Source organism: Astyanax mexicanus, chromosome 1 (assembly GCF_023375975.1).
Source record: "Astyanax mexicanus isolate ESR-SI-001 chromosome 1, AstMex3_surface, whole genome shotgun sequence".
NCBI classification, from domain to species: domain Eukaryota; kingdom Metazoa; phylum Chordata; class Actinopteri; order Characiformes; family Acestrorhamphidae; genus Astyanax; species Astyanax mexicanus.
The window spans coordinates 101,572,072-101,596,811 of NC_064408.1; the positions used below are offsets into that span (position 1 = coordinate 101,572,072).

Consider the following 24,740-nt stretch of genomic DNA (forward strand, 5'->3'; position numbering starts at 1 on the left):
ACCATGCTTCTGATTTATCTGACCAGACAGTGTAGTTTTAGGCAATACAGGCTAATACAAAATATACAACTGACCACAAAACCACCCACTGCGATTCCAGAGCCTATCTGGAATCATTGGGAGCAATGTCATCACTGGGTCTCATACAAACACACTTTTACCTTTTGGGACGAAACTGTTGCACTCTGATGCAAACCCTAACTGTTAAGCTATCATGGGGAGAACCCTTAAACTCTTCAGGTTATTAGGTTTATTCTCCCTCGTCAGTTCTATTCTCTAGTCATTCTGTAACTTCTCTTAAATGTGTTAATGAACAAACATTCCCACTTTGTCTCCATCTTTCCCAAGCACCAACTTAAAATTTTAATGCCACATCAAACTCCAGCTTGTATTTATTAAGTCGTAGGTTCTAAGCATATAGGGTTTAATCTGGTACTAAGAAGACTTTGACTCATAATTACAATGGAAATTGTAATTAAAGCATTTAAGAAAAGCATGGTCAACTCTTCAATATCTATGATTTGATTTGAAAAAAAAAAAATAAAATAAAAAAAGAATTGCATTATTGTATCAATAATGCTTCATGTCCTAATAATTTAGTCAATATTGTGTGTATTAGGCGTGATAGGGTTGAGAGGATCTGAGCTATATCAATATTTCCAAAACTGCCTTTTTTGACAATTGAGTCTCAAAAATATGAGTAAGAGGAATCTGTGGAGTCTCTGCTCTCTCCTCATGGTGAATGGAATGGTGATTTAAAATGTTTTAAATTCAGCCAGAAGATGGAGCAGGTATGCACTGTTTCTTCCTTATGATCCTGTGCTATTGGCTTTGGTATTAATTGAACACTGAAGCTTAATTTTGCCTTGTTTACATTTCCATTCAGTGTCACTGTATTCTCTAAGTCATAAAATCATTAAAAAATTCTTAATATGAAAATGCTACATGATATCTGTTTATGGAATTTGCATTATCAGGCTATCAACTAAATCAGCAAAACATATGAAAGGATGTCACAAGTAAAGAGCAGTACGAATATGCGGTGGTGTCATAGTATTTAGAAATTTACAATATATGGACAAAATTATTGCAACACCAGTTTACACATTGTGTCTTCTGAAATAAAGGGTATTCAAAAAGAGTTTTTCCATATTTTCCAGCAGTGCTGTTAGAATTTGATTGCATTCAGGAACAAAAGTGTTAAAGAAGTCAAGATGTTGAACGATCCCAACCACACCTTATTCTCATCTCCACAACTCATCCCAAAAGTATTAGATTAAGCGACTTAATTTCAGAGAACACAGCTCCACTACTCCATAGCTCAATACTGGGGGCATTTATATACCCCAAGCCCATGTCTGACATTAGGTATGGTTCCAATAGGTTCTTATTTGTCTGCTCCAGAGTCTTACTCTATTACCAGAACCTCTTGATCAAAAATAGTGATCACATACCTTAACAGAATTCTGTCAGAAGCAAACTTACTGGGAAATCCTTACTGTGTGTGAGGGAGCATTATCCTGCTGAAAAATGCCAGTTGGAAGTTCTGTAATGAAAGGCTGCACTGGATGTTCTGCATAACATTAAAGCCCTTAAAACTTAAACCTAACCATTGTTAAATCCCAAATAGAGCTTGGATTCATTGTTAAACACACCCACTGCAAGAGTATGTGATTGTGGCTGGCTGACAGACGGCCTAGATGACCTCTCTCAGTCCAGTAATGCGCCCCTCTCAGTATCTGTAAACTGGGCAAAATGTCTTTGAACATGTCTTAGAGGCGTGTTGCATACAATGATCTCTTACTAAGTGGTATAGTTACAGCTAATGAAACCCCCAAAATCAGTGTCTCAAAAAAATGTTATATTGTGTAAGACCAATTGGTACTTTTGGTAATGTGGGCAGTGCTGCTGGAAAATGAAAACTGCATCTCTATAGAAGTTGTCAGCAGAGGGAAGCATGAAGTGCTGTAAGATTTTCTTGGAAAACACTGCACTGTCTTTGGACTTGATTTAACACAGTGGACCAACACCAGCAGATGACATGGCTCTCCAAACCATCACTGATCATCAGTAAATTTTACATTTGGAAATCAAGGGAGCAGAGTCTGAAGGAAGAGTGGAGAGGAACACAGTCCAAGCTGCTTGAGGTCTGGTGTGAAGTTTCCACAATCAGTGATGGTTTGGAGAGCATTGTCATCTGCTGGGGTTGGTCCACTGTGTTATATCACGTCCAAAGTAAATCTTACAGTACTTCATGCTTCCCTCTGCTGACAACTTTTATGAGACACTGCCCAGACTCCAAAAATACCAATTGGTCTTATATAATATTCTAATTTTGGTGACTCTGTATGTAATAGATCACTTTGTGTGTAATGAGTTTCACATTTTTAACTGAATTACTGAAATAAAGTAACATTTCAATGATATTCTGATCATTTTTTGGTACATTTTTTAGTTACGTTACATACCTGCTTTCTAGCGCCCCCTTTTGGTCAATGGTGAAACAGCGTGTCCCTTTGCGTCATGCGGAGTGTGTGTGAAACACAGAGAGGGAGAGAGCGACGCGCAGAGGGAGCTGCGGACGCTGCTTTGCGATCAGCGAGCCTCGCCGCCACACACACACCGATACACCGATACACACACACACACACTCACAGGCACACTGCGCCTATCTCCAGAACCGCCCAGCCTCCGAGTGCACCGTGGAGCCGCGCAGACATGGCTGGGCTTCGCTGAAAGAGAGAGAGCGGGGAGGAGAGAAGAGACTATTCTGCATACAGACCCACACTGAGTCTGCCTGTCGGGTCCACTATCTCTCTATCTCTCTCTTTATCAATTTATCCATCTATCTAACGTTATCTCTCTATCAGTCGCTTTAGACACCTCCATCTCCTGAAGCCCTTATGCGCCGCTGCGGCGTGGAGACCGCAGAGCAGCGCTGACAGCCAGCCTCGCCTGAGAGAAGAGAGAGAACAGAGAGAGAGAGAAGGAGAGAGAAGAGAGAGAGAGAGAGAGACAGACAGAGCGGACCAGAGTGATTTTATTCCCTGTTTCAGACGGACAATGGCGGACCGCGATGCGCTGCCCCTTCCTCTGGAAGTGCGAGCCAGATTAGCTGAACTGGAGCTGGAGTTATCTGAAGGTAGGAGGGTTGCTGGCTTTAGTGTATATATATGTGTGTATATGTGTGTGTGTGTGTATATATATATATATATATATATATATATATATATATATATATATATATATATATATATATATATATATATATATATATGTGTGTGTGTGTGTGTGTGTTTGTTTGGCTCAATTTTTATTGTTTTTTTGAAGCAGCAAGCTATAACCTACGGTTGTTGTGTTGAGAAGACGTTAGGTTAGTTAGCTGGATGCCTGACTCCCTTTCCTCTTCTCTCCTGTCCTTCTCTCCTCCCTCCTTTCCACATTTTATGTTTTATAGCTACTCTATTGGAGCGTTATTCACCCTCTTGGTGTTGGGTTGGATGGTGGATAAGGGTCGGTCTCCACCCAATAGTTATTGTGTTATGAGAGAACCTCTGCTTTTTGTCAGTTTTTGATGCTCTCTCTTGTTCTAAATAAAGCTTAGCTACGGTTGTTGTGTGGAGAAGACATTAGGTTAGTTAGCTGCCTGACTCCCCCTCTTCTTCTCTCCTCTTTTCCTCCCTCCTTTCCTCCTTCCTTCACCTACAAACGAACGACCCAACCAACCATACCAACACAACCAGCCCTCACCAGATGTTGAAGGCGAATGAGTTAGCTTGTTATTCCTCCAGCAGTCAGTGGAGCAGTGGCGGCTCTCTCTCTCCCTCTCTCTCCCTCTCTCTCTCTCTCTCTCTCTCTCTCTGTTTCTGCTGTCGGTTTACTGGTGGTAAGAAGGAAAGGCGAGGCACAGCTCTCACATTTCCACCGCATTTCTCTGCTCTACAGTGGAGATATATCCAGGGGCTGCTCGCTCTCACTGACCTTGAATGAGCCGTTCAAAGACTTCACATTTCCCTCTGAATGTAGCTAGTTAACTAGCTGTAAGGCTTAGCGAAAACACCGCATCTCCCTCCTCCCTCTTTATTAAACCTCCTGACCGCGCTCGTCCTTCTCCTCCCACCGCCACTGACTGCTGCTGTCCCTTTCACGGATAGCTAAGGAAAACTAGCTGAACTAGCTTAGCCAGTTAGCTAGCTAACCAGGCTAGTTAACTAGCTAACGTTAACCAAGCTAACGTTGGTTAGCTTAGTAACCGTTGCTAAGCGTAAAACAGTGGCGCTGAGCCGAGCTAATAAATCTTCATTTTTTTAAATCTTCATCTTCATTTCTACAGGCTACACGGTACAATCCACAGTGTTAAAATCACAGCATAAACATGTTTTAACTCTCTGGTAGTTTTTCTAACACATATAACTAATCATTTATATGTGTTTGTAGATAAATGGGATTTTGTCATGGTGGTATCCCTGGTGGAGCCTTATTTGCCCTTTTGGTGTTGGGTTGGATGGTGGATAAGGTTCTCAACCTATTATGGCAGCTTTTGATGGTCTCTCTTGTTCTAAATAAAGCTTAGATATGATACAAAAAAGTAATTTATTCTGTGGCATAGCTCACGTTTTAGAATGTTTTATAGATACTCTGGTGGAGCGTTAGTCACCCTCTTGGTGTTGGGTTGGATGGTGGTTAAGTTGTGTTATGGGAGAACCAGTGTTTTTTTGGCACATTTTGGTGGTCTCTCTTGTTCTAAATAAAGTATAGGTAGGATAAATAATATTCTGTGTAGTAGCTCACATTATATAATGTTTTATAGATACTCTATTATATAGTTTCGGGTGAAGTAATATAATTAGAAGAAGCTTCTCAAAGTTTTTTGGCTTGCATTTCATCCATTTTTCCCATGTGTCCAATATAGACCTCTACCTTGCCTGCGTACAGCTGTAAAAAAAATCATATTGTGATAATGATAAAATATGATTAATCATGCAGCTATCATGTGTGCAGATATCTACCATTTTGACTAGTTTTAACTAGTAATAACAATATTTCTGATATCTAAAGTAGAGTTGTTACTAGTCAGATACAGTGAAGGAAATTTCATAGAATTATCTAGTTATTTTTGTACTAGTTATCAAGTAGTGTGACTGGCAACAGGATGGAGGATTGCGTTTATGATTATCTAGCTAGGTAGGTAACATTACATGTTGAGGCATGGGCTTGAATTGCTGGATTTTGCCATCTTCATCCGTCAATTCAGGCTGTGATTGTTACGTATATTGCTTAAGAAAGAAATAGCTCATTTTACACCTACAGCTTTATAGCTTGAAAAACAACACTGGACTAGGTTTTGTTGTTGCCTTACTGACAGGTAGTTTCAGTAATTACACACATGCAGGACAGCAGGGCAAGGTCATGGACTCTTGACCTGTTTATTAATCGGTTAACTGAAGGAGAGAAGCAGGCCTCACACCTGTCCCTAGTTTTATGAATCCTCTGTGGTAAATTATAATGCTAGCTTAGTGCAGATGTAAGTTGGTCAGTGTTTTGTATGGACTAGGCTGATGCCAGTGGTCACTTTCAGAACACCATATGTAACAATGTGTAATTACATTAGTGTAAAAGTTAGCTAGATATTGTGAATCATACCAAAACCCTGTATTTTCTTTTTTTTGCTGTTTGTCATTTGTCATCTCAGAAGTTTTAGACATGCCATTTTAGAGATTCAAAATATCTACCTATGTAATCTTAATAATATCTACTACTTTGTACATTTGTTTATTGTACCCTTAAAAACATTATACTGTATGTGTATTTATTTCACTCCACCCCATCCAGGAGAACCAAACACAGAGACAACTGGGCAAAGTGACAGTCATTCACTCAAATGCTTATTAATTAATCGTTATGGGGTAAAATTGTCATTTAATCATGATATTGATTTAAATTAGTACTGCTCAGCAGCTATGTGAATGATACAAAACAGGATGCATTAGGGGCCATCATAGGACACAGCATGTTTTTGAGTAATACTAATTATATTGCACATACACTGATGATTTTATCAGTTTACTGAAGAACATTTTAGTGAAAGGGACAAAAAAATGGATGCCCTACAAAAAGCATTTAGAATCATGGATTGCATGGATGGTATTTTAGGTGGCAGTAGTCCCATATGTACCATACGTAAGAACTGTAGTTTCAGCTTGCTCCATACTCCTCTAATGAGAAGTCATAAGCTTCTTCACTATATATCCTCATGAGAGATTATATTCTCTAATACCTGCTTCAGGCAGTAGGACTAACACGTTTGCTCTCGGAAGCACCAAGAAACCCGTTATGCATATTTTTCCCCCAGTGCATATCGGTGGAATGAATCATGGAGATGTTTTTTTTGGAAAGACTTTCCTTGTTAGGCAGATGTCCCTCAGCTGTCACCCGAAAGGCTTAGGCAGGCGAGTGGAAGTCTGTGGCAGGAGCGTAGCAAAGATGGGTGGCATTGTGAACCTCTTTGGCATTGTGTGGTACAGGAGGTGCAGGAGGATGCGAGGCTCAACATTGGACAAGGAGCATTGCTTTGAAATTCCTTCAGCTTTTTAACTTGTTCCCCCATAATGCAGTCTCCTCTACAGGCACATCTGGGCTTCATTTTACACATCCTCCGAGGCCCCAGGCATCTGGTGCTCCAATACACAGTCAGGCAGCAGCGTTAACCCTTTCCTCCCTGTGTTTTTTCGCAGTTCTCGAGCGCGAGGCACGATGACTGTGTACCACCTGTTTCATAAAACTCACACCTACGCACGGGATGTCTGGAGAAATCAGAATGACCCTTTTATTTTCCTCTTTATGACTGGAATAAGGAGAGAAGGTGGCAATTACTGCGTGTCTGGCAGTGTCGGCTTTGTTGATGTGCCCTTACCACTGAAGAGTTTTTGTCTTTGTCTCAGAGCAAAAGCAACAGCTGGCTGTGCACTTGTCATACTGTATGCCCAACACACCACCATGTTTACAGAATTTCCCCATGTAAGAGCCTTTCGGTTTAACCCAGTATTTGCTACCAATTAAGATGATATTTTTAGATGCCCTTCAAGCTTCATTAGGTTTAATCAGCTCTTATAGTGTTTGCGTGCGTCACCATTCACACTTCACACTTAGGAAAAGGGTACTTTCCTCTATTCTATCTTACCAGTGCAATTCCAGAGAATCCATTCCTGGACTGAATGTGAAAAGGAGATGCATATTTGTAATTCTTATGCATATTTTACATTTCAGTACCCATTAATTATGCGCTCTGGTAGACCATGTGATTTGTCCAGACAGTCCAGAAGACATCTATGATTGGTCAGAGAACTCCTCTCACATCCAGCAGAAATGTCTCTGTTAATATACCCTTTGCCTTGTTACAAACCCTTTCCTTGCTTTAAACCTCACATGCTACTATGACCTTTCTACACATTATAGATCCAGTAGTCTATAGTTGTAGAATTGCAGACTGTATCCAATGGCTAAATGAATTAAAAATGAATGAATTTCTGAACTTTTAATCAAATTAATCATTCTTATATCAATGTTAATACTTTGCCTACTAAAGTTGAGGCTGCAGCCTAGCTCGGCTACACATCAGAACATACTGCCAACATTCTGAGTGATCTGAAGATTGCAACTGATGTATTCTCTGCTGCCCTCATTCACCCACAATTCCATGTGCATGCTTATCATGAAGGGAAAAAAGAAGATAAATCAAAGACTCGTACTTAAATCTACTGAGAAGAACCCTTCATGTAAGAGTCCTACTGAGGACCTGTTTTACCTGGTCTGTAGCTTACACATACTACCTCATTAGTAGCATGACTCCGTCCCATTCAATATATGATATGGAATCAACAAGCAATTTAAACATCAAGCTAATGGAGCAACTCAAGCATCTTGTTCCAAAGAAAAAAAATGTTGTTGTAGAGGTAAAATGTTTCCTTGCACATAGTGTTGCACAATATATATAATATATCAGCATATTCAGTCCCATTGCCACATGTCTATTGTAATCAAGCACCTAAAGATGCAGTCTGTCATTACATTACTGAAAGAATGGGAAGTTCTAGAGAGCTCATTGAACTCCAGTGTGGTACTGTAATACAATGGCACCACTGCAACAAGTCAGCTAATGAAATTTCTTCCCTTCTAGTATTATTGCATGTAACCACTGCTCTGCTTACTTTTCACCATTCTTATCCCGCTGTTAGAGCTGTAAAGAGGGGACCAACTCCAATTCATGCCTATAGATTTTGTATGGGATATCAGAAAAGTTGCTTTAGGTGTAAAGTGTCCCAATACTTTTATCCACATAGAGTATCTACCAGAGGCAGATTATATCTGCTGAATATCATTTATTTCTTTTTTTCCAGTCTTGGACACAGCACGTGATTTATTATCTTTATGACATTTTGGCTGGAAACACAACATCTGGTGGAAATTCCTGTAGGTTTTAATATAGCATTATACAGTATGTTGCAGAAAAAAATATTGCAATGCTATTTTTTCCAATATTGTGCAGCCCTACTTGCACTATTTTTCAGCCACTCATTCATTGCTGGTCAGTGGACCATAAGACCAGAGTTGGTCAGATATTATTAGGGTATTATTCTGAGCACAGCAGTGACAGTGACACGCTACTGGTATTGGCGTATCAGGCACAGCGGTGGCGCTGGGTTTTTTATACACGTGTCAGCGCCACTTCTATGTTGAGAGTAGTCTGCCAGTCAAGGGTGACTGTAGTCAGAGACTGACCGCTGGTGGTGAAGGGCTTGTGAATGGCTAGTGTTAGTTGTGCATCGATAGATGACATACAGTATCTAGCTGTACATGAGCAAGGTAAGTAGGCGTTTATAATAAAGCAGATCAGTGAGCTCATTAGATAACCATGTCCCAGGTGCAGCTTTTTGTTTTTATTGTAAATGCTTTTATAATATAGTGCTTTTGTGCAGTTATATTGCCATAACCACTCTGGAAGTGTTTCTTTTAAAATGAAAAAGTGCATCATAATGCTGTGTTCAAATAAGGGACATTTATTTTAAGGCATTTAAGATCTGCAGTGTGGGCATGCTTTTCAGCCCATATCATGGAAAATGAAAATATAAATAAAAGATTGTCATGTATGTAAACATGGTTGAATTGTCTTTAAAGTACACCATATTTTCACACTATAAGGCACACTTAAGATCCTTTAATTTTCCCAATCCAGTGAACCTTATGTATGAATTTTACCAGTTGTGTGGTAAGGAGCAGTAAAGCCAATCCGCTGAAGTACAGCATTGTACAGCAGTTTCAGTTTAGTTCTCCAGCACCAGGACTGGAGCAGTATTAGCATTAGCTGCTAACTGCTCTAAGCACTAGCTCTTTTGCCATTCAGAGGCAAGTATAATGGACTGTAGCCTGGGTTAAAACAAGCTGTGTGGGGCGAACCGCTACCTAATAGTGCCCTGGCTTACTGGAACACTCAGGGTTCCTCAGTGTAGTGGCTAGCGGCTAATGTTAATGCTCCAGCCTTAATGCTGGAGAAATCTGGAAATGTAAGCTTGCTGTAAATAAATGAAAGCACTTTACTTGGGAGAGAAACCTGTGTAGATTAATATCCAGCACTCATTTGACTTTGAAAGAAAGTGTTTTTTAAGAATTACAGTTTTGTTTACTTATCTTAGCTTTACTTAACTTAACAAGCGAATCACATGGAAGAAATCACACGCACATTCAATGCAGGAGGCCCCTCATGCATATCCCACAGAACAATGCAGTGTTATTTTGCCTACATGGGAGATGTGGCAAAAGTCATGGAACACAATACTTGTTTCTGTGTGAAATGAAATATATTTCATTTATATTTCAGAATAATCAGACATCCTTTACATAAATCAGTATTAAAGTTACAGTAGCTATAGCAGCCTGTTCAATTCTAACTGAAAAAGAGTGATTCAAGAAAGTATAAAAATGAATTACATGCCTGTTGGTACACAGCTGTCGCAAGTGGACCTCAGGGCAGAATATAAATGTAAAGAAAATGATAGGATATGGTACAAATGCAGGATACAATGACCTTGGTATGAATTCAGTGCACTGCTGTGAATTGGTGGGATTTATTTTAGATTGACGCATTGAGTCGGCCCACTGAGGATATGAGCACTCCCACCTCTTTCTCCTGGAACGGATGCGACAGCTCAAGGTCCCTTTGAGTGACTCCTGTTTTATTGATGTGTGCACAGATGAGTCCTTCGATCAGAGGGCTGTAGAGGGACGCCTCATAATAGTTAATAACTCAGATCACCATTGATCTACTACTTAAAATACATGGTGTCACTCTAAATGTAAACTGCTACTGATATTAGATGCTGTCCAACAAGGATTGTTTACATAGCCTTCTGTACGACTGACGAGACGTGTACAAGTCCTTGTACACTTGGTTAGCTGGGCCCCATGACCTGAAGTTTACCCATAATGCACAAAAAAAATGAAAATTGTTCATTTTGAGAAACAAGTTGATATTTTTCTACCTTCCTGTTTAGTTGATGACCTACTTTCGTATGTAGTAGCCGTTTTTCATCATTTGTATTGAAGATACATCACTGGTCTCTTGTGAATTTTTGTTTTTTCTGTCTTATGGTGTGAATGTGGCTGTATTTATTACTAAGACAAGCTTGAGAAACTATCATCAGATGGCAACAAACTGTTTTTTGATGGTCTGTGTCCATCTTCTTAAGCCTAGAATGAATGATATATCCTCAAACATCATATTAAATGTCAGAAATAAAGTCTCTTTCTAGGGATAATGATTACAGTAGTGCTGGTGTATACGTAAAATGCTTTCCTCATGGGACTAGAAGAAAGAATCCTTTTGACCTACATTGGCTAGAGTCACAGTCCTCCTTTGGGACTTAACACTGCATGGGAAGGAATAATGGTATTGAAAGGAGTAGTGATACTGTGGTGTTATGCATTCGACAGAGAAGTAGCAGATGTAAGCTTTCTTTTTCTTTCTCAGAATTCTGTATTTTTTGCAAAGAGAGACTTAAGGCAGGGATTGACCTCATAAAGCATTCGTTGACATCATCATGTCATTTAGTATGGGATGGTTGCTTTCAGTAAGGTCTGGAACTGTGTATTGGCAAGAACCAGGTGATGCTTTATGTACTATATAGATTACAGTACAATATATTGTGATTAACTGTGATACTGTAAGCTAGGTGATTTGAACTAGAGGTCTGCACTCCCGCGGGAGTCCCGCGGGACCCGCGGGACCCGTCAGAATATGTTGCGGCGCGGGACAAAACTGAATTGTTATTGGCGGGAGCGGTAATTTAATCAATACAGGCCATGCGGGAGCGGGACCACATTAACATGTGGTCCCGCTCCCGCAAATTGATAAATAGTTAAGAAAATTATAATAATCACGCTATGATTCCCATGCAAGCAACAAAAAAACACAAGAAAAATCTCTCGGAGGATGGACACACACACACACATTTTCAGCATCTCCAGCAGGCGTGTGCAGAGGAGGGGGGGGGGGGGGGGGAGGGGGGTGTGTAATTTAAAGGACGACATTTACTATACTGGTGCAAAATAATAATAATAATAATAATAATAATAATAACAATAATAACAATAATAACAATAATAATAATAACAATAACATTGTTATTGTTATTATTATTATTGTTATTATTGTTATTATTATTATTAATAATAATAATACAAATATTAATTAAACTAATTGAATTTAATTTTATATATTTTTACATTTATTATTTTATATAATATAGATCCACTTCTAATCCACTTCTAGGATTCTTGATGCACCTGATGGCATGTGTTTGGACTGCGAACTGAATTGCTGTTTTAATAAATACATATGTAAATTTGAAGCACTAAATGTAATTAATTCAATTCATATTAGGACTGCGGGACGGGAGCGGCGGGAATGTGTATGTGGCGGGCGGGAGCGGGATTAAAAGAAGTGATTTTTTTGCGGGAGCGGGCGGGAGCGGGACAAAAAGACGCGGGAGCGGGCGGGAGCGGGTTTAAAAAAACAGTCCCGCGCAGACCTCTAATTTGAACTCTCAAAGAAAGCAAAAAGACAAAAACAGCAACAATAGATGTACAAAATTGAGAATATTAATAGTATTATATGGTTTCAGATTTTTTACTCAGAAATGAAAACTCTCAAAGAGAGCAGTTCTGTAGCCCTGATTGATTCCTTGCTTCATCTGTTGCTTCAAAATGACAGAAACAGCAACACTAGACATACAAAATTGAGAATATTATTAGTAATAGATGATATCAAGACTTTTATTCTAAAATTTGAACTCTCAAAGAGAGCAGAGCAGCCTCTCCAGTTCTGTAGTGCTGATCAGTTTTCGCAATCGTTAATATTGCGATACTCCAGTGTGTCACTCTTTTCTTACACCTCTATTCCAGTATGTTTTTCTACTGCGAAGCTGTTTAAAAGCTGGGGTGGTTAAAATCATAAAAGCACATTTGTTTGAAGCTGTGCTTGTTTGTGTGGCCTTTCAGAATCCTTCTGTAGTAAACAGTTCTTATTTCAACAAAGAAGGTCCGTTACAGTTGTCCTATTGTGTGAGGCAAAAACACACCTCAGCTTGAAGTTTCTGTCTGTTTTTTCCTCTCAGACTCTAAGCAAGTTTCCTAATCTTGCTGTAGGTGTTGCTTGGGGTGTTAGCTGTTGTTTGGTGCTGACTGAGGAGTATGTTGTATAGGTGTGCTGCGAGTGCTGATAGGAGCTGACAGCAAGCTGCCAGTGGGGTCGAGGGGAGGCTTCCCATGGCGAATGCTGGTGCTTGGGTTGTGTCACTAACACTCACCTCCGTGTGGCCGTGGGGGCGGGATCATGTCATTTGCTAAATGCCAGGAATAAATTGGAACTCTGGTCAGACGTGCAGAGCATCATGGTTTGTGTTTCAACATTCGTAGCTCACAAAAACAGCCAGTAATTTATGACCTAGACATATAGTATTTATTACAGTAGGGTATTAATTCACCATTGCATCATGCTGTATTGATTTGATGGCGGTTAAGTGGAGTCAAATCAATAAGAATTATATTATATAATAATACTGTATTAAGCATGTGCTCATATTTTGGAATAAATAAAAATCAAGTTGTTCAAATATAAATACAAAAACAACATCACTAGTTCTTAAAGTTACTAGTGCCTAAAGTTGCACTATTGCATATATATTTTTTTATTCTGTATATTAGTGCATCTCCAAAAATTAGAATATCATTGAAAAGTTACTTTATTTCAGTAATTCAGTTCAAAATGTAAAACGCATATATTGTATAGATGTATTACACACAGAATGATCTATTTTAAGTGTTTATTTATTTTATTGTTGATGATTATGGCTTATGGCCAATGAAAACCCAAAAATCAATGTCTCAGAAAATTTAAATATTGTATAAGACCAATTGGTACTTTTGGCAGTTTGGGCAGTGTGCCAAGTCCTGCTGGAAAATGAAATCCGCATCTCCATGAAAGTTGTCAGCAGAGCGAAGCATGAAGTGCTGTAATATTCTATTTTTTTTAGATGCACTAGTATATGCTTTATCTGATTCACAAAAGCCTTGGAACCCTTATTATTACACAGTGTACATTATCAGCCACCTGTCAGCTAACTCAGATATCAAAGTAACTGCCTAGTAACCAATTAGCAACCAATAGATAACAAAGCAATTGCCTAAACACATGGTAGCACCCATCTATGCATTTTTGTAGTTCAGATCATGAATCATAAAAAATACATCATTGTAATTGTGTGACAATGACTCCTTATAAACCTGTATAATAATGAAGCTGATACTGTGTGATATAAACTCTTATTAATCCTTCAATGATTAGATAATAGTGAGATGTAAATAGACTCGTGTCTTCAAACTTTGCAGAGTGTAGCTGCGAGCAAAGGGAGCAGATGTTGTAGCACCTGCTTAGCCCTAATTTCCTCTCTCTCTCAATCCCTTCAGCCTGTGCCATTCATGAGCGCATGCCATCAGAGAGCCTGTTCCATTCTGCGTCTCCACCACCTAGACTGCTGAGGACGCATATTACCAACCTGCCTCCTTCAGAACGCTGCTAGACTCAAAAAGAGCTATAATTTACAGTGACCTTTCTCTCTCTCTTGTTCTCTACCGGATTCTTTATTTTTTTTCTCTTTCTTTAAGCTTCTTCCATCTTCTCTGTTAAAATAAAGCACCGCTCAGATGGCCCTTTTTCAGGTGGGTGGTGGTGGTGAGTGCATTGGGTTTATTCAGCCTCTCTGAGCTGCAGTATGATGCAGCCAGCTACTGTCTTTGTGTGACTCTCTGTGGCGGCCCATCTGTTACCACAGAGCTCCTTCAACTGTTGACTGCCACGCAGGATTATGTCATCCCATTGACCTTCAAATTGCTTATCCTCGCTTCTAATCCAATCGCTGTTGCACGCTGACCCTCTGACCTCTCAGGAGGAAGAGGGTTAAGAGGCCTTTTTTTTATTAATTGTGCTTTTATTAAGCATGGATGTCAGCATGGGTTTCACGGTGGCTCTGAAGAAGCAAAGGAAACAGGACTAGATTCTTCAGAAGAGCTTCTCTGTTTGTTCTCGGCCGTTTGGAAATGCAGCACAGCGGTGTGCTGATGGAGTACGTAGGAGCCTGCAGATATCAGGTTTCCGCTCCTCATTCCAGGCTTGGGTCGTCTCCAGAGGCCGAGGTTTCTTTGTTGTGACTATATGAGGGGTACCATGGGATACCAAGAGGTTTGATAACATCAGAACTTCAGTGGACCGTCCCATAACAACACGTGAAGTAGATTCTTTGTGTATCTCTTGCTGTCATTTTTTTTCAGCCAACATAAAGAATCTGAGGGAGTGTAGTGAGTGAAATAGTAAGTAAAATTGTCCCTCAGATGATACCGTTTCTGTGTATCCAATACAAACCAGAGCCGCTGCTTATACGTATTATTGTCATTGGTTATTAAAAGTAGCCAGTGCCCTTGGGAAAGGCGGCAAACAATTTCACACCTCGCTGACTTTGCCTTACTGAAGCTTTATTGTGGAGGCAGTGCTCTGTCCTCTAGATTTAGAGAACGATTCTCGCACAGGGAGCCCAGCAGACTGCATATTTTTGCTGCGTGACTGTGTTATTAGACTGTAACTCAATGCTAGGTCTGTAACCATACTTTTCACCAGAGGACACAGCTGCTGGAGAGCAGCCCTGACTGACTCAGGCTGCCTAGACACTTGGCTAGGCCTGGATGACATGTCCAGAAATAATTAGTTCCATTTGGGATGCTTACTGTATACAGTATTTTCAATACACTGTATGTCTTTGTTTCAAGTTCTGCCTGTTGGTGCGCAATCCAATATTTTTGGGATTAGTTGACCCTATCATGTTTTTATCAATCAGATTCTTACAGCTAGCCGAAAGTCTTTTCTGGACAGTAGAGGTCGTAAATTCTATAAAAGCAAAAGGAGAAACTCTTTTTAAAACCTTTAATTTAAGAAGAAACAGAGGTTAAGCAGGCGTCCCAGTACTTTTATATTGTATATTGTAGCACTGGATAAAACTCTTTTGAATTTTGGGTAAGAACACATAGCTGGAGCTGTGGACCAATTAGACAGTCCAGGGGATCAAACCAGCAGATTTCTGGTCTTTAGCATATAGCTACAGACTCACAACATATTGCATTGTATTGTATGAATGTTTTGTGATTAGCATGTTCATTTTGGCATGTTTGTTATCTTGCGGCTTATATGTTAGCTTGTGGCTTTATTATATTATATAGAGACGCTCTAAAGCATTTTTAGTATTTATGATATAAAGCATATTTAAAAAAAATATTTGTTTTTACATCTTAAAAAAAAGGTGAGAAATATATGGCCCTAAAATATATCTGCCGTATATCATTATTATAGGATAAGTACTGTTCTCACTATATGTATTTTTCTATTATATCAAACATTGTAATGGTATTATTATGTGCCAATCAATGTGGTGTACCCAAAATAAAAAAAAATAATTCAAGATGAGTTTTTAAATTGCTACACCTTTATGCAGTTTGGATGGAACATTATCTACGTCATAATGTGTTTCTATTAACCTTGCAATAACATTATTAATAATAAAAACAAAACGATCCAAACTGTTTTTGAATAGTCAATCACAAATTCATTGTTTTGCCCAGGCCTAAGCTCAGCTATGCCTAGCCCAAGCCTCTACATCCTGTAAACGGTAACCTTTGACTCTGCTGTTCAGTAAGCAGCATTAGCTCTTTCCCCTGTCCCCCACGGTCAGAGCAGTCTGTCTCTCTGTCCGTCTGTCCGCCAGCCCAGAGAACTCCATGCTAAAGTAAATAGGAAAGGGAGACACCTGGCATCCTGCATGACATCATACTGCCTAGGCCACAGCTAGGAGGCCACAACACGCGCTGAAGAATGCGACACAGGAATAGCCCCGTTTGCACTTACATGTGTTACAACAGCTGCGGATCTCTCTCTCTGTCTCTGCTGTGTGTACATGTGTTAGATTTAGGACAGCGGGAGAGATTTCCTTGTTCCATTGCTTTTGCTGGTTGATTATTTGTTTGACAGAGTGTGTCCGTAAAACTAACAGTGCAGACAAACCAAGGCCGAAGCCTTTTCATGCTCACCTTCAGATCTCGTACGAAAAAACAAATCAATGCGGTGTGACACATAGCCTAGCTTGTATTTAGTCTGTGCTAAAAGCATGTAATGAAACTGTGGTCTAGCCTCTTTTATTCTGAGGACACTGACCTTGCATAATGGTTGCAATGGTAACTGGATTGTATATACTATATATACCATAGTATGAAAATGCATGGTTATCATACAGTGAATGCTAAAACTATCAGCTCAGGCAGTTAGCATTGTGGCTAACTTTTTCTAAGCCTGCTAAAGCCAGCTGTTAGCATTGCAGCTAAACCAATCCCAACATGAGCAACGCCTGCTGCTGTGTTTGTTAGCATTATGGCCTATGTGCTGCTTTCCATTTGAGCTTGGATGTCGGAACTTCCTTATTCCAAGTAGTGGTAACCAGATTCATAATATATATCATAGTATTACAATGCATGGTTATCATACAGTGAATAATAAACTGCTCAGGCAGTTAGCATTGTGGCTAACTTTCTCTAAGCCTGCTAAAGCCCGCTGTTAGCATTGCAGCTAAACCAATCCCAACACAGGCAAGGCCCGCTGCTGTATTTGTTAGCATTATGGTCTATGTACTGCTTTCCATTTAAGCTTGGATGTTGAAATTTCAAGTAGGAAATTTTAACTGTAACGTTCCTTCAGGTTAGAGTTCCTACTTGGAAAGTGGTGGGAGCCTCACCAACACTCCCAAGATCCAAGATGGCTGTACTGCACATTAACACTAGTAAAAGCAGTAGTTTTATACCGTTTACTATTACTTCTCTCTATTTGTGTGTCATTAAAGCAGCCATAGCCATAGAACTGTACAGTTAACTCGGGTTCCACATCATGGAACACAGTGTTAACCTGGCTGAGCCTAGCTGTTTGCATCATGGCTAACCAGCTATTGTATGCTTTATAATGCAGGTTCAGAAAAAAACTTATGGACGTGATATATGCATCTTAGAATACTTCTCTATACTTACTCTATATAATCAGCTCTCAGCCTGTCAACAATTATTAGTAAGTAATCCAGCTCAGAAAAAAACTGTTTATTATTATTGTGTTAATGAATTAGTGTGAAATTTTGTGATATTTCCTGAGATGGTTACCATACAGTAAAAATCTTATACCTTTGCAACCCTGCCCTGTATACTGCGGAAATCTGAGTAAGGCATATACTGTATGTTCTTTAGTTTTTTTCCATTATTCCAGTTCACAACTCAGGTAACATAGCCTAAGTGTATAGTAGTATAGCTCTAACCCAGGCAGATTGTTCCCTGGTTGTTTCTCACTCGTTTTTTTCGAATGTCGCTCTGTTTCCACCCACATTCTCTTTGACTGTGGATGATTTCACTACATACTTCAAGCTGAAGGTCACCGACATCCAAAGTTCCTTCACTCGTCAGCCTGTCACAATAAACAGTCCCCACGCATATGACATAACCAGTCCTCCAGTCATCCAAGGCACTCAAGCTGAAGTCCTCAGACGTCTAACTATGGACTACCCACTTGACGCTAGCACTTGTTCAGTGTAAGCTAAACACAACCCCCTCTAGATCTTCAGTGCAATCTCTGTTCACTGCATCTCTATGACCACAATGTTGGAGGCTCTTCCAAGATATGACCCAGTTATTAAGGCACTAAACACAGTCATCATGGCTGTGGCTATGGCAAGTGCACTGAAGAAAATGATGAGTAAAATTTACTTTAAAAAAAACTTTCTGCATTTGCTTTTTTAAGTAAATTTAGTTTCAGATAAATTTAAGTAACTTCAACTCAACTTCAAGACTTAAATGTTACATATAGTAAAATAAGTGAACTGAACTTCAGTCAATCCTTTCTTTTAGTACACTTTATTTAATTTATTTTTGCTGAATCAATCCTTTCTTAAAGTAACCTTTACTTAATTTCTGAATACAATATTACCTAATTACAATTACTTAATTTATACAATATTATTCAAATTATTATGATACATAATATATTATAATTCCTGAAATTTAAATATTTACACATGGATGGCATGCAATACGTTCTTTTTAGTGTACTAAAGTGAACTAACTGTGTCTGTTTACAAAATAAATCTTTGAGATTATGTAAATATTTGAATGTTTGTTTTAACTAAAATATTTAAATTATAATATGTTATGTATCATACATTATTTGAGTAAAATTGTATAAATTAGGTAATCATAATTAAGTAATATTGTATGCAGAGATTAAATGAAGGTTACTAAAAGAAAGGATTGAAGTTACTTAAATTTAGCTGAAATTAAATTTACTTAAAAAAAAGCAAATGCAGAAAGTTGCAAAACTTTTTAAAGTAAATTTCATAATTTTGTTCAGTGTGTATTGTGGGCCAAATCACGTTCAGTTGTGATAATCTGAGCCACATTATGATCCTGATCCAGATAAGGCCAAACCACATATAGTGCAAGTGTAAACACACCCAATGCAAAATTTATAACAGATACAAATCTAATCACACAATCCTTTTCCAGAGGTGATCTGAGACAGATCTGAGTCACATGTTATAACATCTAAACATATCCCTCTCTCCAAAACACATTTAACAATAAAAACTGTAGATGTATTTGAATACTGTGAATGCATGTGTTAGGAATCCTATCACTTTACAATCCAGATACTGGTCACATGAAGTGATCAGGTGTTAACAAGGTCTTAAAGTTCACCCTGGCTTTTGGGCTTTGGCCCACATTCACCCTGCTAACATTACACTTGGCCCAAATGCAGCTAGTTGTGGCACTCGGATTTGGACAGAGTGATTGCTGTCATCTGACTGTGGAAGGTGGACTAGGTGATGGTACTGATGAAATGTGGGCCAGAAGTGGATGGTGACCTGTGTGCTTTCTAGGCACAAAGCGTCCCCTTTTACATCATTAAATAATAATAAAACTTAAACCTAAAATGACTGTTTTGGACCACACTTGTATTGGAGACTATGGTCTACACAGACAAACAGACACTGTATTGATCTCGAAGGAAATGTAGCAACTGTGCAGCTCTGGAAAAAAATAGGAGACCACTTCAGTTTCTGAATCAGTTTCTCTGATTTTGCTATTTATAGGTATATGTTTGAGTAAAATCAACATTGTTGTTTTATTCTATAAACTTTGGACAACGTTTCTCCCAAATTACAAATAAAACTATTGTCATTTAGAGCATTTATTTGCAGACAGTGAGAAATAACTGAAATTACAAAAAGATGCAGAGCTTTAGGACCACAAAATAATTCATAATAATATGAACACAAGTTCATATTCATAACATATTAAGAGTCAGAAATCAGTATCTGGTAACCCTGGCTTTTAATCACAATTTTCATGCATCTTCATGCATGTTTTCCTCCAACAGTCATACACACTGCTTTTGGATAACTTTATGCCACTCCTGGTGCAAAAATCAAGCAGTTCAGCTTGATTTGAGGGTTTGTGATCCTCCATCTTCCTCTTGATTATATTCCAGAGGTTTTTAATTTGGTAAAATCAAAGAAAGTCGTCATTTTTAAGTGGTCTTTCATTTTTTCCAGAGCTGTATATCTTGCTTCTTTGGTTTACATGTGTATATAGCACACGGCCTTAGCACCATTTCTTTTCACTGTTAAGGTCGTTTGTGTAGTGTTGTGGGTAACAACCCTACCTTCTCTGTGATAGACTAGAGTTTAAAAATCATTTACTGGTGTTTTATGGCAAATCCATGGCCAACCCAGTCAAAAATATGTCCCAGTTTTTTTTTTTTTTTTGGAGATTCCAGTTGATAAAATTGTATTATACATTAATTTGCCAATCCAAACATCACTTAAACATGTTCACAGATAGCATAGTAGTATATATAGTAAAATATTACTGATTTTGCTACTGTTAATGTGCAGTGCAGCCATCTTAGATGCTAAACTTGGGTTTTGTAAGGTTCTCTCAACTTTCCAAGTTAAGTTCAAATGATATACAGCATTTTTGAGCACTACATTCACTCTTCAGTGTAACCTGATTCCAGTGTAAGCTGCTCTGTATAGGAGTGTCAGCTAAATGCCATAAATGTGAATGTGGTCACCTTATGTTCCATGACTCTTCTCAATTAACTACAATGAATGGAGTTAATCAAGATAAGAGCGGTGGCTGGGTGAATAAATGGAAATGTCATTCAAATGCCTCTCTCTCTCTCACATGACACTGCAAATATAGACGGCCCAAGGCCAAAACAGAAAGCTCTTTCTAAAGCTTGCTTTATCATTAGTATAGATGGCAATTAAACTTATCTTATTGAAAAGCACTCAGAGACTCAGAGATCCGTTTTACAGCTGCTTCCGTCATGTGACTAGTATCTGGATTGTGTTACAAGGGAGTCGGAGGGGTGTGAAGGAGGAGGAGGGATGGACGTAAGTGCAAAGATATTTATTATAATTAAACAGACAAGATAAATCAAAATAAACAAAACGCGGGTAACGCAAAAACAAGGCTTGGATGATATAAATAAGAAACACAGACTAAGAAACTAAGACAAGGAAACATACGGGTAGCAAGGATACATACTGGATACTGGATACAAAGGATACTGGATACAAGATACAAAAGACAAAATACAAAAGACTCGACACTGAACATTCTAACAGAGGGGCTTAAATACAAGAGGAGAGTGAGAAACACCTGGGCTAGGAAGACGAGGGGGCGGGGTTACAAACAGGACACAGGTGAGAACACTGATGCTACAGGGCAGGGCTGGGGCGGAGCTAGGGCGGAGACAAATACTAACAACAACAATAGCACATGGCTGTGAACACTGACAGGAAAACAGAGGGGCAGGAGCACAAGAGACCAAACGAGGGAGAAACAGAAGACAGACAAAGGCTAAACTGTGACATTACCCCCCCTCAACGGCGCCACTACCAGAGGCGCCGAGAGAGAGGGAACAGGGACTGGACAGGGGACACGAACGGAGACTGGACAGAGGACTGGACATTAGACTGGGACAGAGACTGGACTGTGGAGGAGAACATAGACTGGGCTAGGGGCTTAGACTGGACAGAGGGTAGGGACTGGACTGTGGACGGAAACAGAGACTGGACAGGGGACCGAACAGGAGACGGAGACTGGACAGGGAACGGAGACTGAGACTGGACAGGGGACAGGACACAGGGCTGGACAGGAGGCTGGACACGGGGCTGAGACTGGACAGGGGGCTGGACAAAACTGGACCGGGGAACTGGAACAAATACCTGGACAGGGACGGACACAAACACAGTGACAGGGACGGGAACAGGAAAACCACCGGGGACAGGAATGGGAACAAACACAGACACCGGGACCAGGACAGGGAGAGACACGGGAACAAACATTGGTGGGTGCCCAGGACTGGCGAAAGTCTGTACGGAAGTCCAAGGAGCCAGCCTGGGCACAGTTCTGGGGGCAAAGACAGGGGGCCTTGGGGCAGGCCTGGGGGTATACAAAGTTCTGGGAGTGGGCACAGGGTCAGAGGCGGCCGGAGCCGCGGGCACAGGGTCAGAGGCGGCCGGAGCCGCGGGCACAGGGTCAGAGGCGGCCGGAGCCGCGGGCACAGGGTCAGAGGCGGCCGGAGCCGCGGGCACAGGGTCAGAGGCGGCCGGAGCCGCGGGCACAGGGTCAGAGGCGGCCGGAGCCGCGGGCACAGGGTCAGAGGCGGCCGGAGCCGCGGGCACAGGGTCAGAGGCGGCCGGAGCCGCGGGCACAGGGTCAGAGGCGGCCGGAGCCGCGGGCACAGGGTCAGAGGCGGCCGGAGCCGCGGGCACAGGGTCAGAGGCGGCCGGAGCCGCGGGCACAGGGTCAGAGGCGGCCGGAGCCGCGGGCACAGGGTCTGGAGCAGTGGGTACCACGTGGGCGGCAGGCACTGCTGGTGCTGGAGCTGAGGCTGGAGCAGCGGGAGCTGCAGGAGCTGAGGCTGAGGCCGGAGGTGCTGGAGCTGGAGCTGTGGCAGCAGGTGCTGGAGCTGGAGCTGTGGCAGCAGGTGCTGGAGCTGGAGCTGTGGCAGCAGGTGCTGGAGCTGGAGCTGTGGCAGCAGGTGCTGGAGCTGGAGCTGTGGCAGCAGGTGCTGGAGCTGGAGCTGTGGCAGCAGGTGCTGGAGCTGGAGCTGTGGCAGCAGGTGCTGGAGCTGGAGCTGTGGCAGCAGGTGCTGGAGCTGGAGCTGAGGCTGGAGCGGCGGGTGCTGCTGGTGCTTGGGCTGGAGCGGCGGGTGCTGCTGGTGCTTGAGCAGGCGCGGCGGGTGCAGCTTGAGCAGGCGCGGCGGGTGCAGCTTGAGCAGGCGCGGCGGGTGCAGCTTGAGCAGGCGCGGCGGGTGCAGCTTGAGCAGGCGCGGCGGGTGCAGCTTGAGCAGGCGCGGCGGGTGCAGCTTGAGCAGGCGCGGCGGGTGCAGCTTGAGCAGGCGCGGCGGGTGCAGCTTGAGCAGGCGCGGCGGGTGCAGCTTGAGCAGGCGCGGCGGGTGCAGCTTGAGCAGGCGCGGCGGGTGCAGCTTGAGCAGGCGCGGCGGGTGCAGCTTGAGCAGGCGCGGCGGGTCTAGGAGCTCGTGACCTGGGAGTAGGCACAGGAGCAGAGGCTGGACCCCTAGGCACAAGAACTGGGGTAACAGCAGGCACAGAGTCAGAGGCGGCCGGGGCCGCGGGAACTGGGTCAGAGGCGGCCGGGGCCGCGGGAACTGGGTCAGAGGCGGCCGGGGTCGCGGGAACTGGGTCAGAGGCGGCCGGGGCCGCGGGAACTGGGTCAGAGGCGGCCGGGGCCGCGGGCACAGAGTCAAAGGCGGCCGGAGCCGCAGGCAGCGCTGATCCAGAGGCGGTGGGTCCTGCTGGCGAAGAAGCCGCTTCAGCGGGAGCTGAGAGTGCGGCTGCCGCCAAGATCCGGACAGGAGCCGCAGACTCAGCAGTGGGCGTGGCTGAAAACACCGGACCGGAGCTTGCTTCCGGAGCAGGAGTCGAAAACCCGGAATCCAGCCGGGCTGTACAGCTGGGATCCGGCCGAGCTTGAGAGCTGGGAGTCGGCCGGGCTTGAGAGCTGGAAGGCGGCCGGGCTTGAGAGCTGGAAGGCGGCCGGGCTTGAGAGCTGGAAGGCGGCCGGGCTTGAGAGCTGGAAGGCGGCCGGGCTTGAGAGCTGGAAGGCGGCCGGGCTTGAGAGCTGGAAGGCGGCCGGGCTTGAGAGCGCGGTGGAGTTAGCAGGCTAGCTAGCTTAGCTGGAGCTGGGCTGACACTCTCCACCCCACGGAGAGGCGCCGGGAGCGGTTCATCCCCCCGAATTAGCTCCGCGAGGAACCGGAGATACGCCAGGTCCGCCTTCCTCGTGGCATTCCTCTTCGCTACGTCCATATTTAGGTCGAGTCTTATGTTACAAGGGAGTCGGAGGGGTGTGAAGGAGGAGGAGGGATGGACGTAAGTGCAAAGATATTTATTATAATTAAACAGACAAGATAAATCAAAATAAACAAAACGCGGGTAACGCAAAAACAAGGCTTGGATGATATAAATAAGAAACACAGACTAAGAAACTAAGACAAGGAAACATACGGGTAGCAAGGATACATACTGGATACTGGATACAAAGGATACTGGATACAAGATACAAAAGACAAAATACAAAAGACTCGACACTGAACATTCTAACAGAGGGGCTTAAATACAAGAGGAGAGTGAGAAACACCTGGGCTAGGAAGACGAGGGGGCGGGGTTACAAACAGGACACAGGTGAGAACACTGATGCTACAGGGCAGGGCTGGGGCGGAGCTAGGGCGGAGACAAATACTAACAACAACAATAGCACATGGCTGTGAACACTGACAGGAAAACAGAGGGGCAGGAGCACAAGAGACCAAACGAGGGAGAAACAGAAGACAGACAAAGGCTAAACTGTGACAGATTGTGTTTTGATAAGATTTTATTTACATGCATTTACACTTCTTTAACATGCATTAATCAGACTGACGTCTAATTTTGTGGAATGCAAATGCACTTCTTGCACAGCGAATATCAAATATAATAGGAGTTTTGATTGTACTAGGAAGAGTTAGTTTTGGTTGTTTGATG

The 24,740-nt window shown here is 42.0% G+C and overlaps 1 protein-coding gene across 11 annotated transcripts in view; it reads left to right on the top strand.

The window, feature by feature from the left end:
• Positions 1-2,546: 2,546 nt before the first annotated feature.
• The window catches only part of dip2ca (disco-interacting protein 2 homolog Ca), a 190,742-nt gene continuing 168,548 nt past the window's right edge, over positions 2,547-24,740 (top strand). For 6 of the 11 annotated variants that reach the window (XM_022681072.2, XM_022681076.2, XM_022681074.2 and 3 more), the window contains exon 1: positions 2,548-3,142. In XM_022681072.2, the coding sequence (XP_022536793.1) occupies positions 3,064-3,142 (79 nt within the window). In that variant the 5' untranslated portion in view covers positions 2,548-3,063. Of the gene's footprint in view, positions 3,143-8,726; positions 8,863-24,740 lie in introns of those variants that run through there. The other 5 variants (XM_022681079.2, XM_022681098.2, XM_022681103.2 and 2 more) reach the window with 3 other exon arrangements.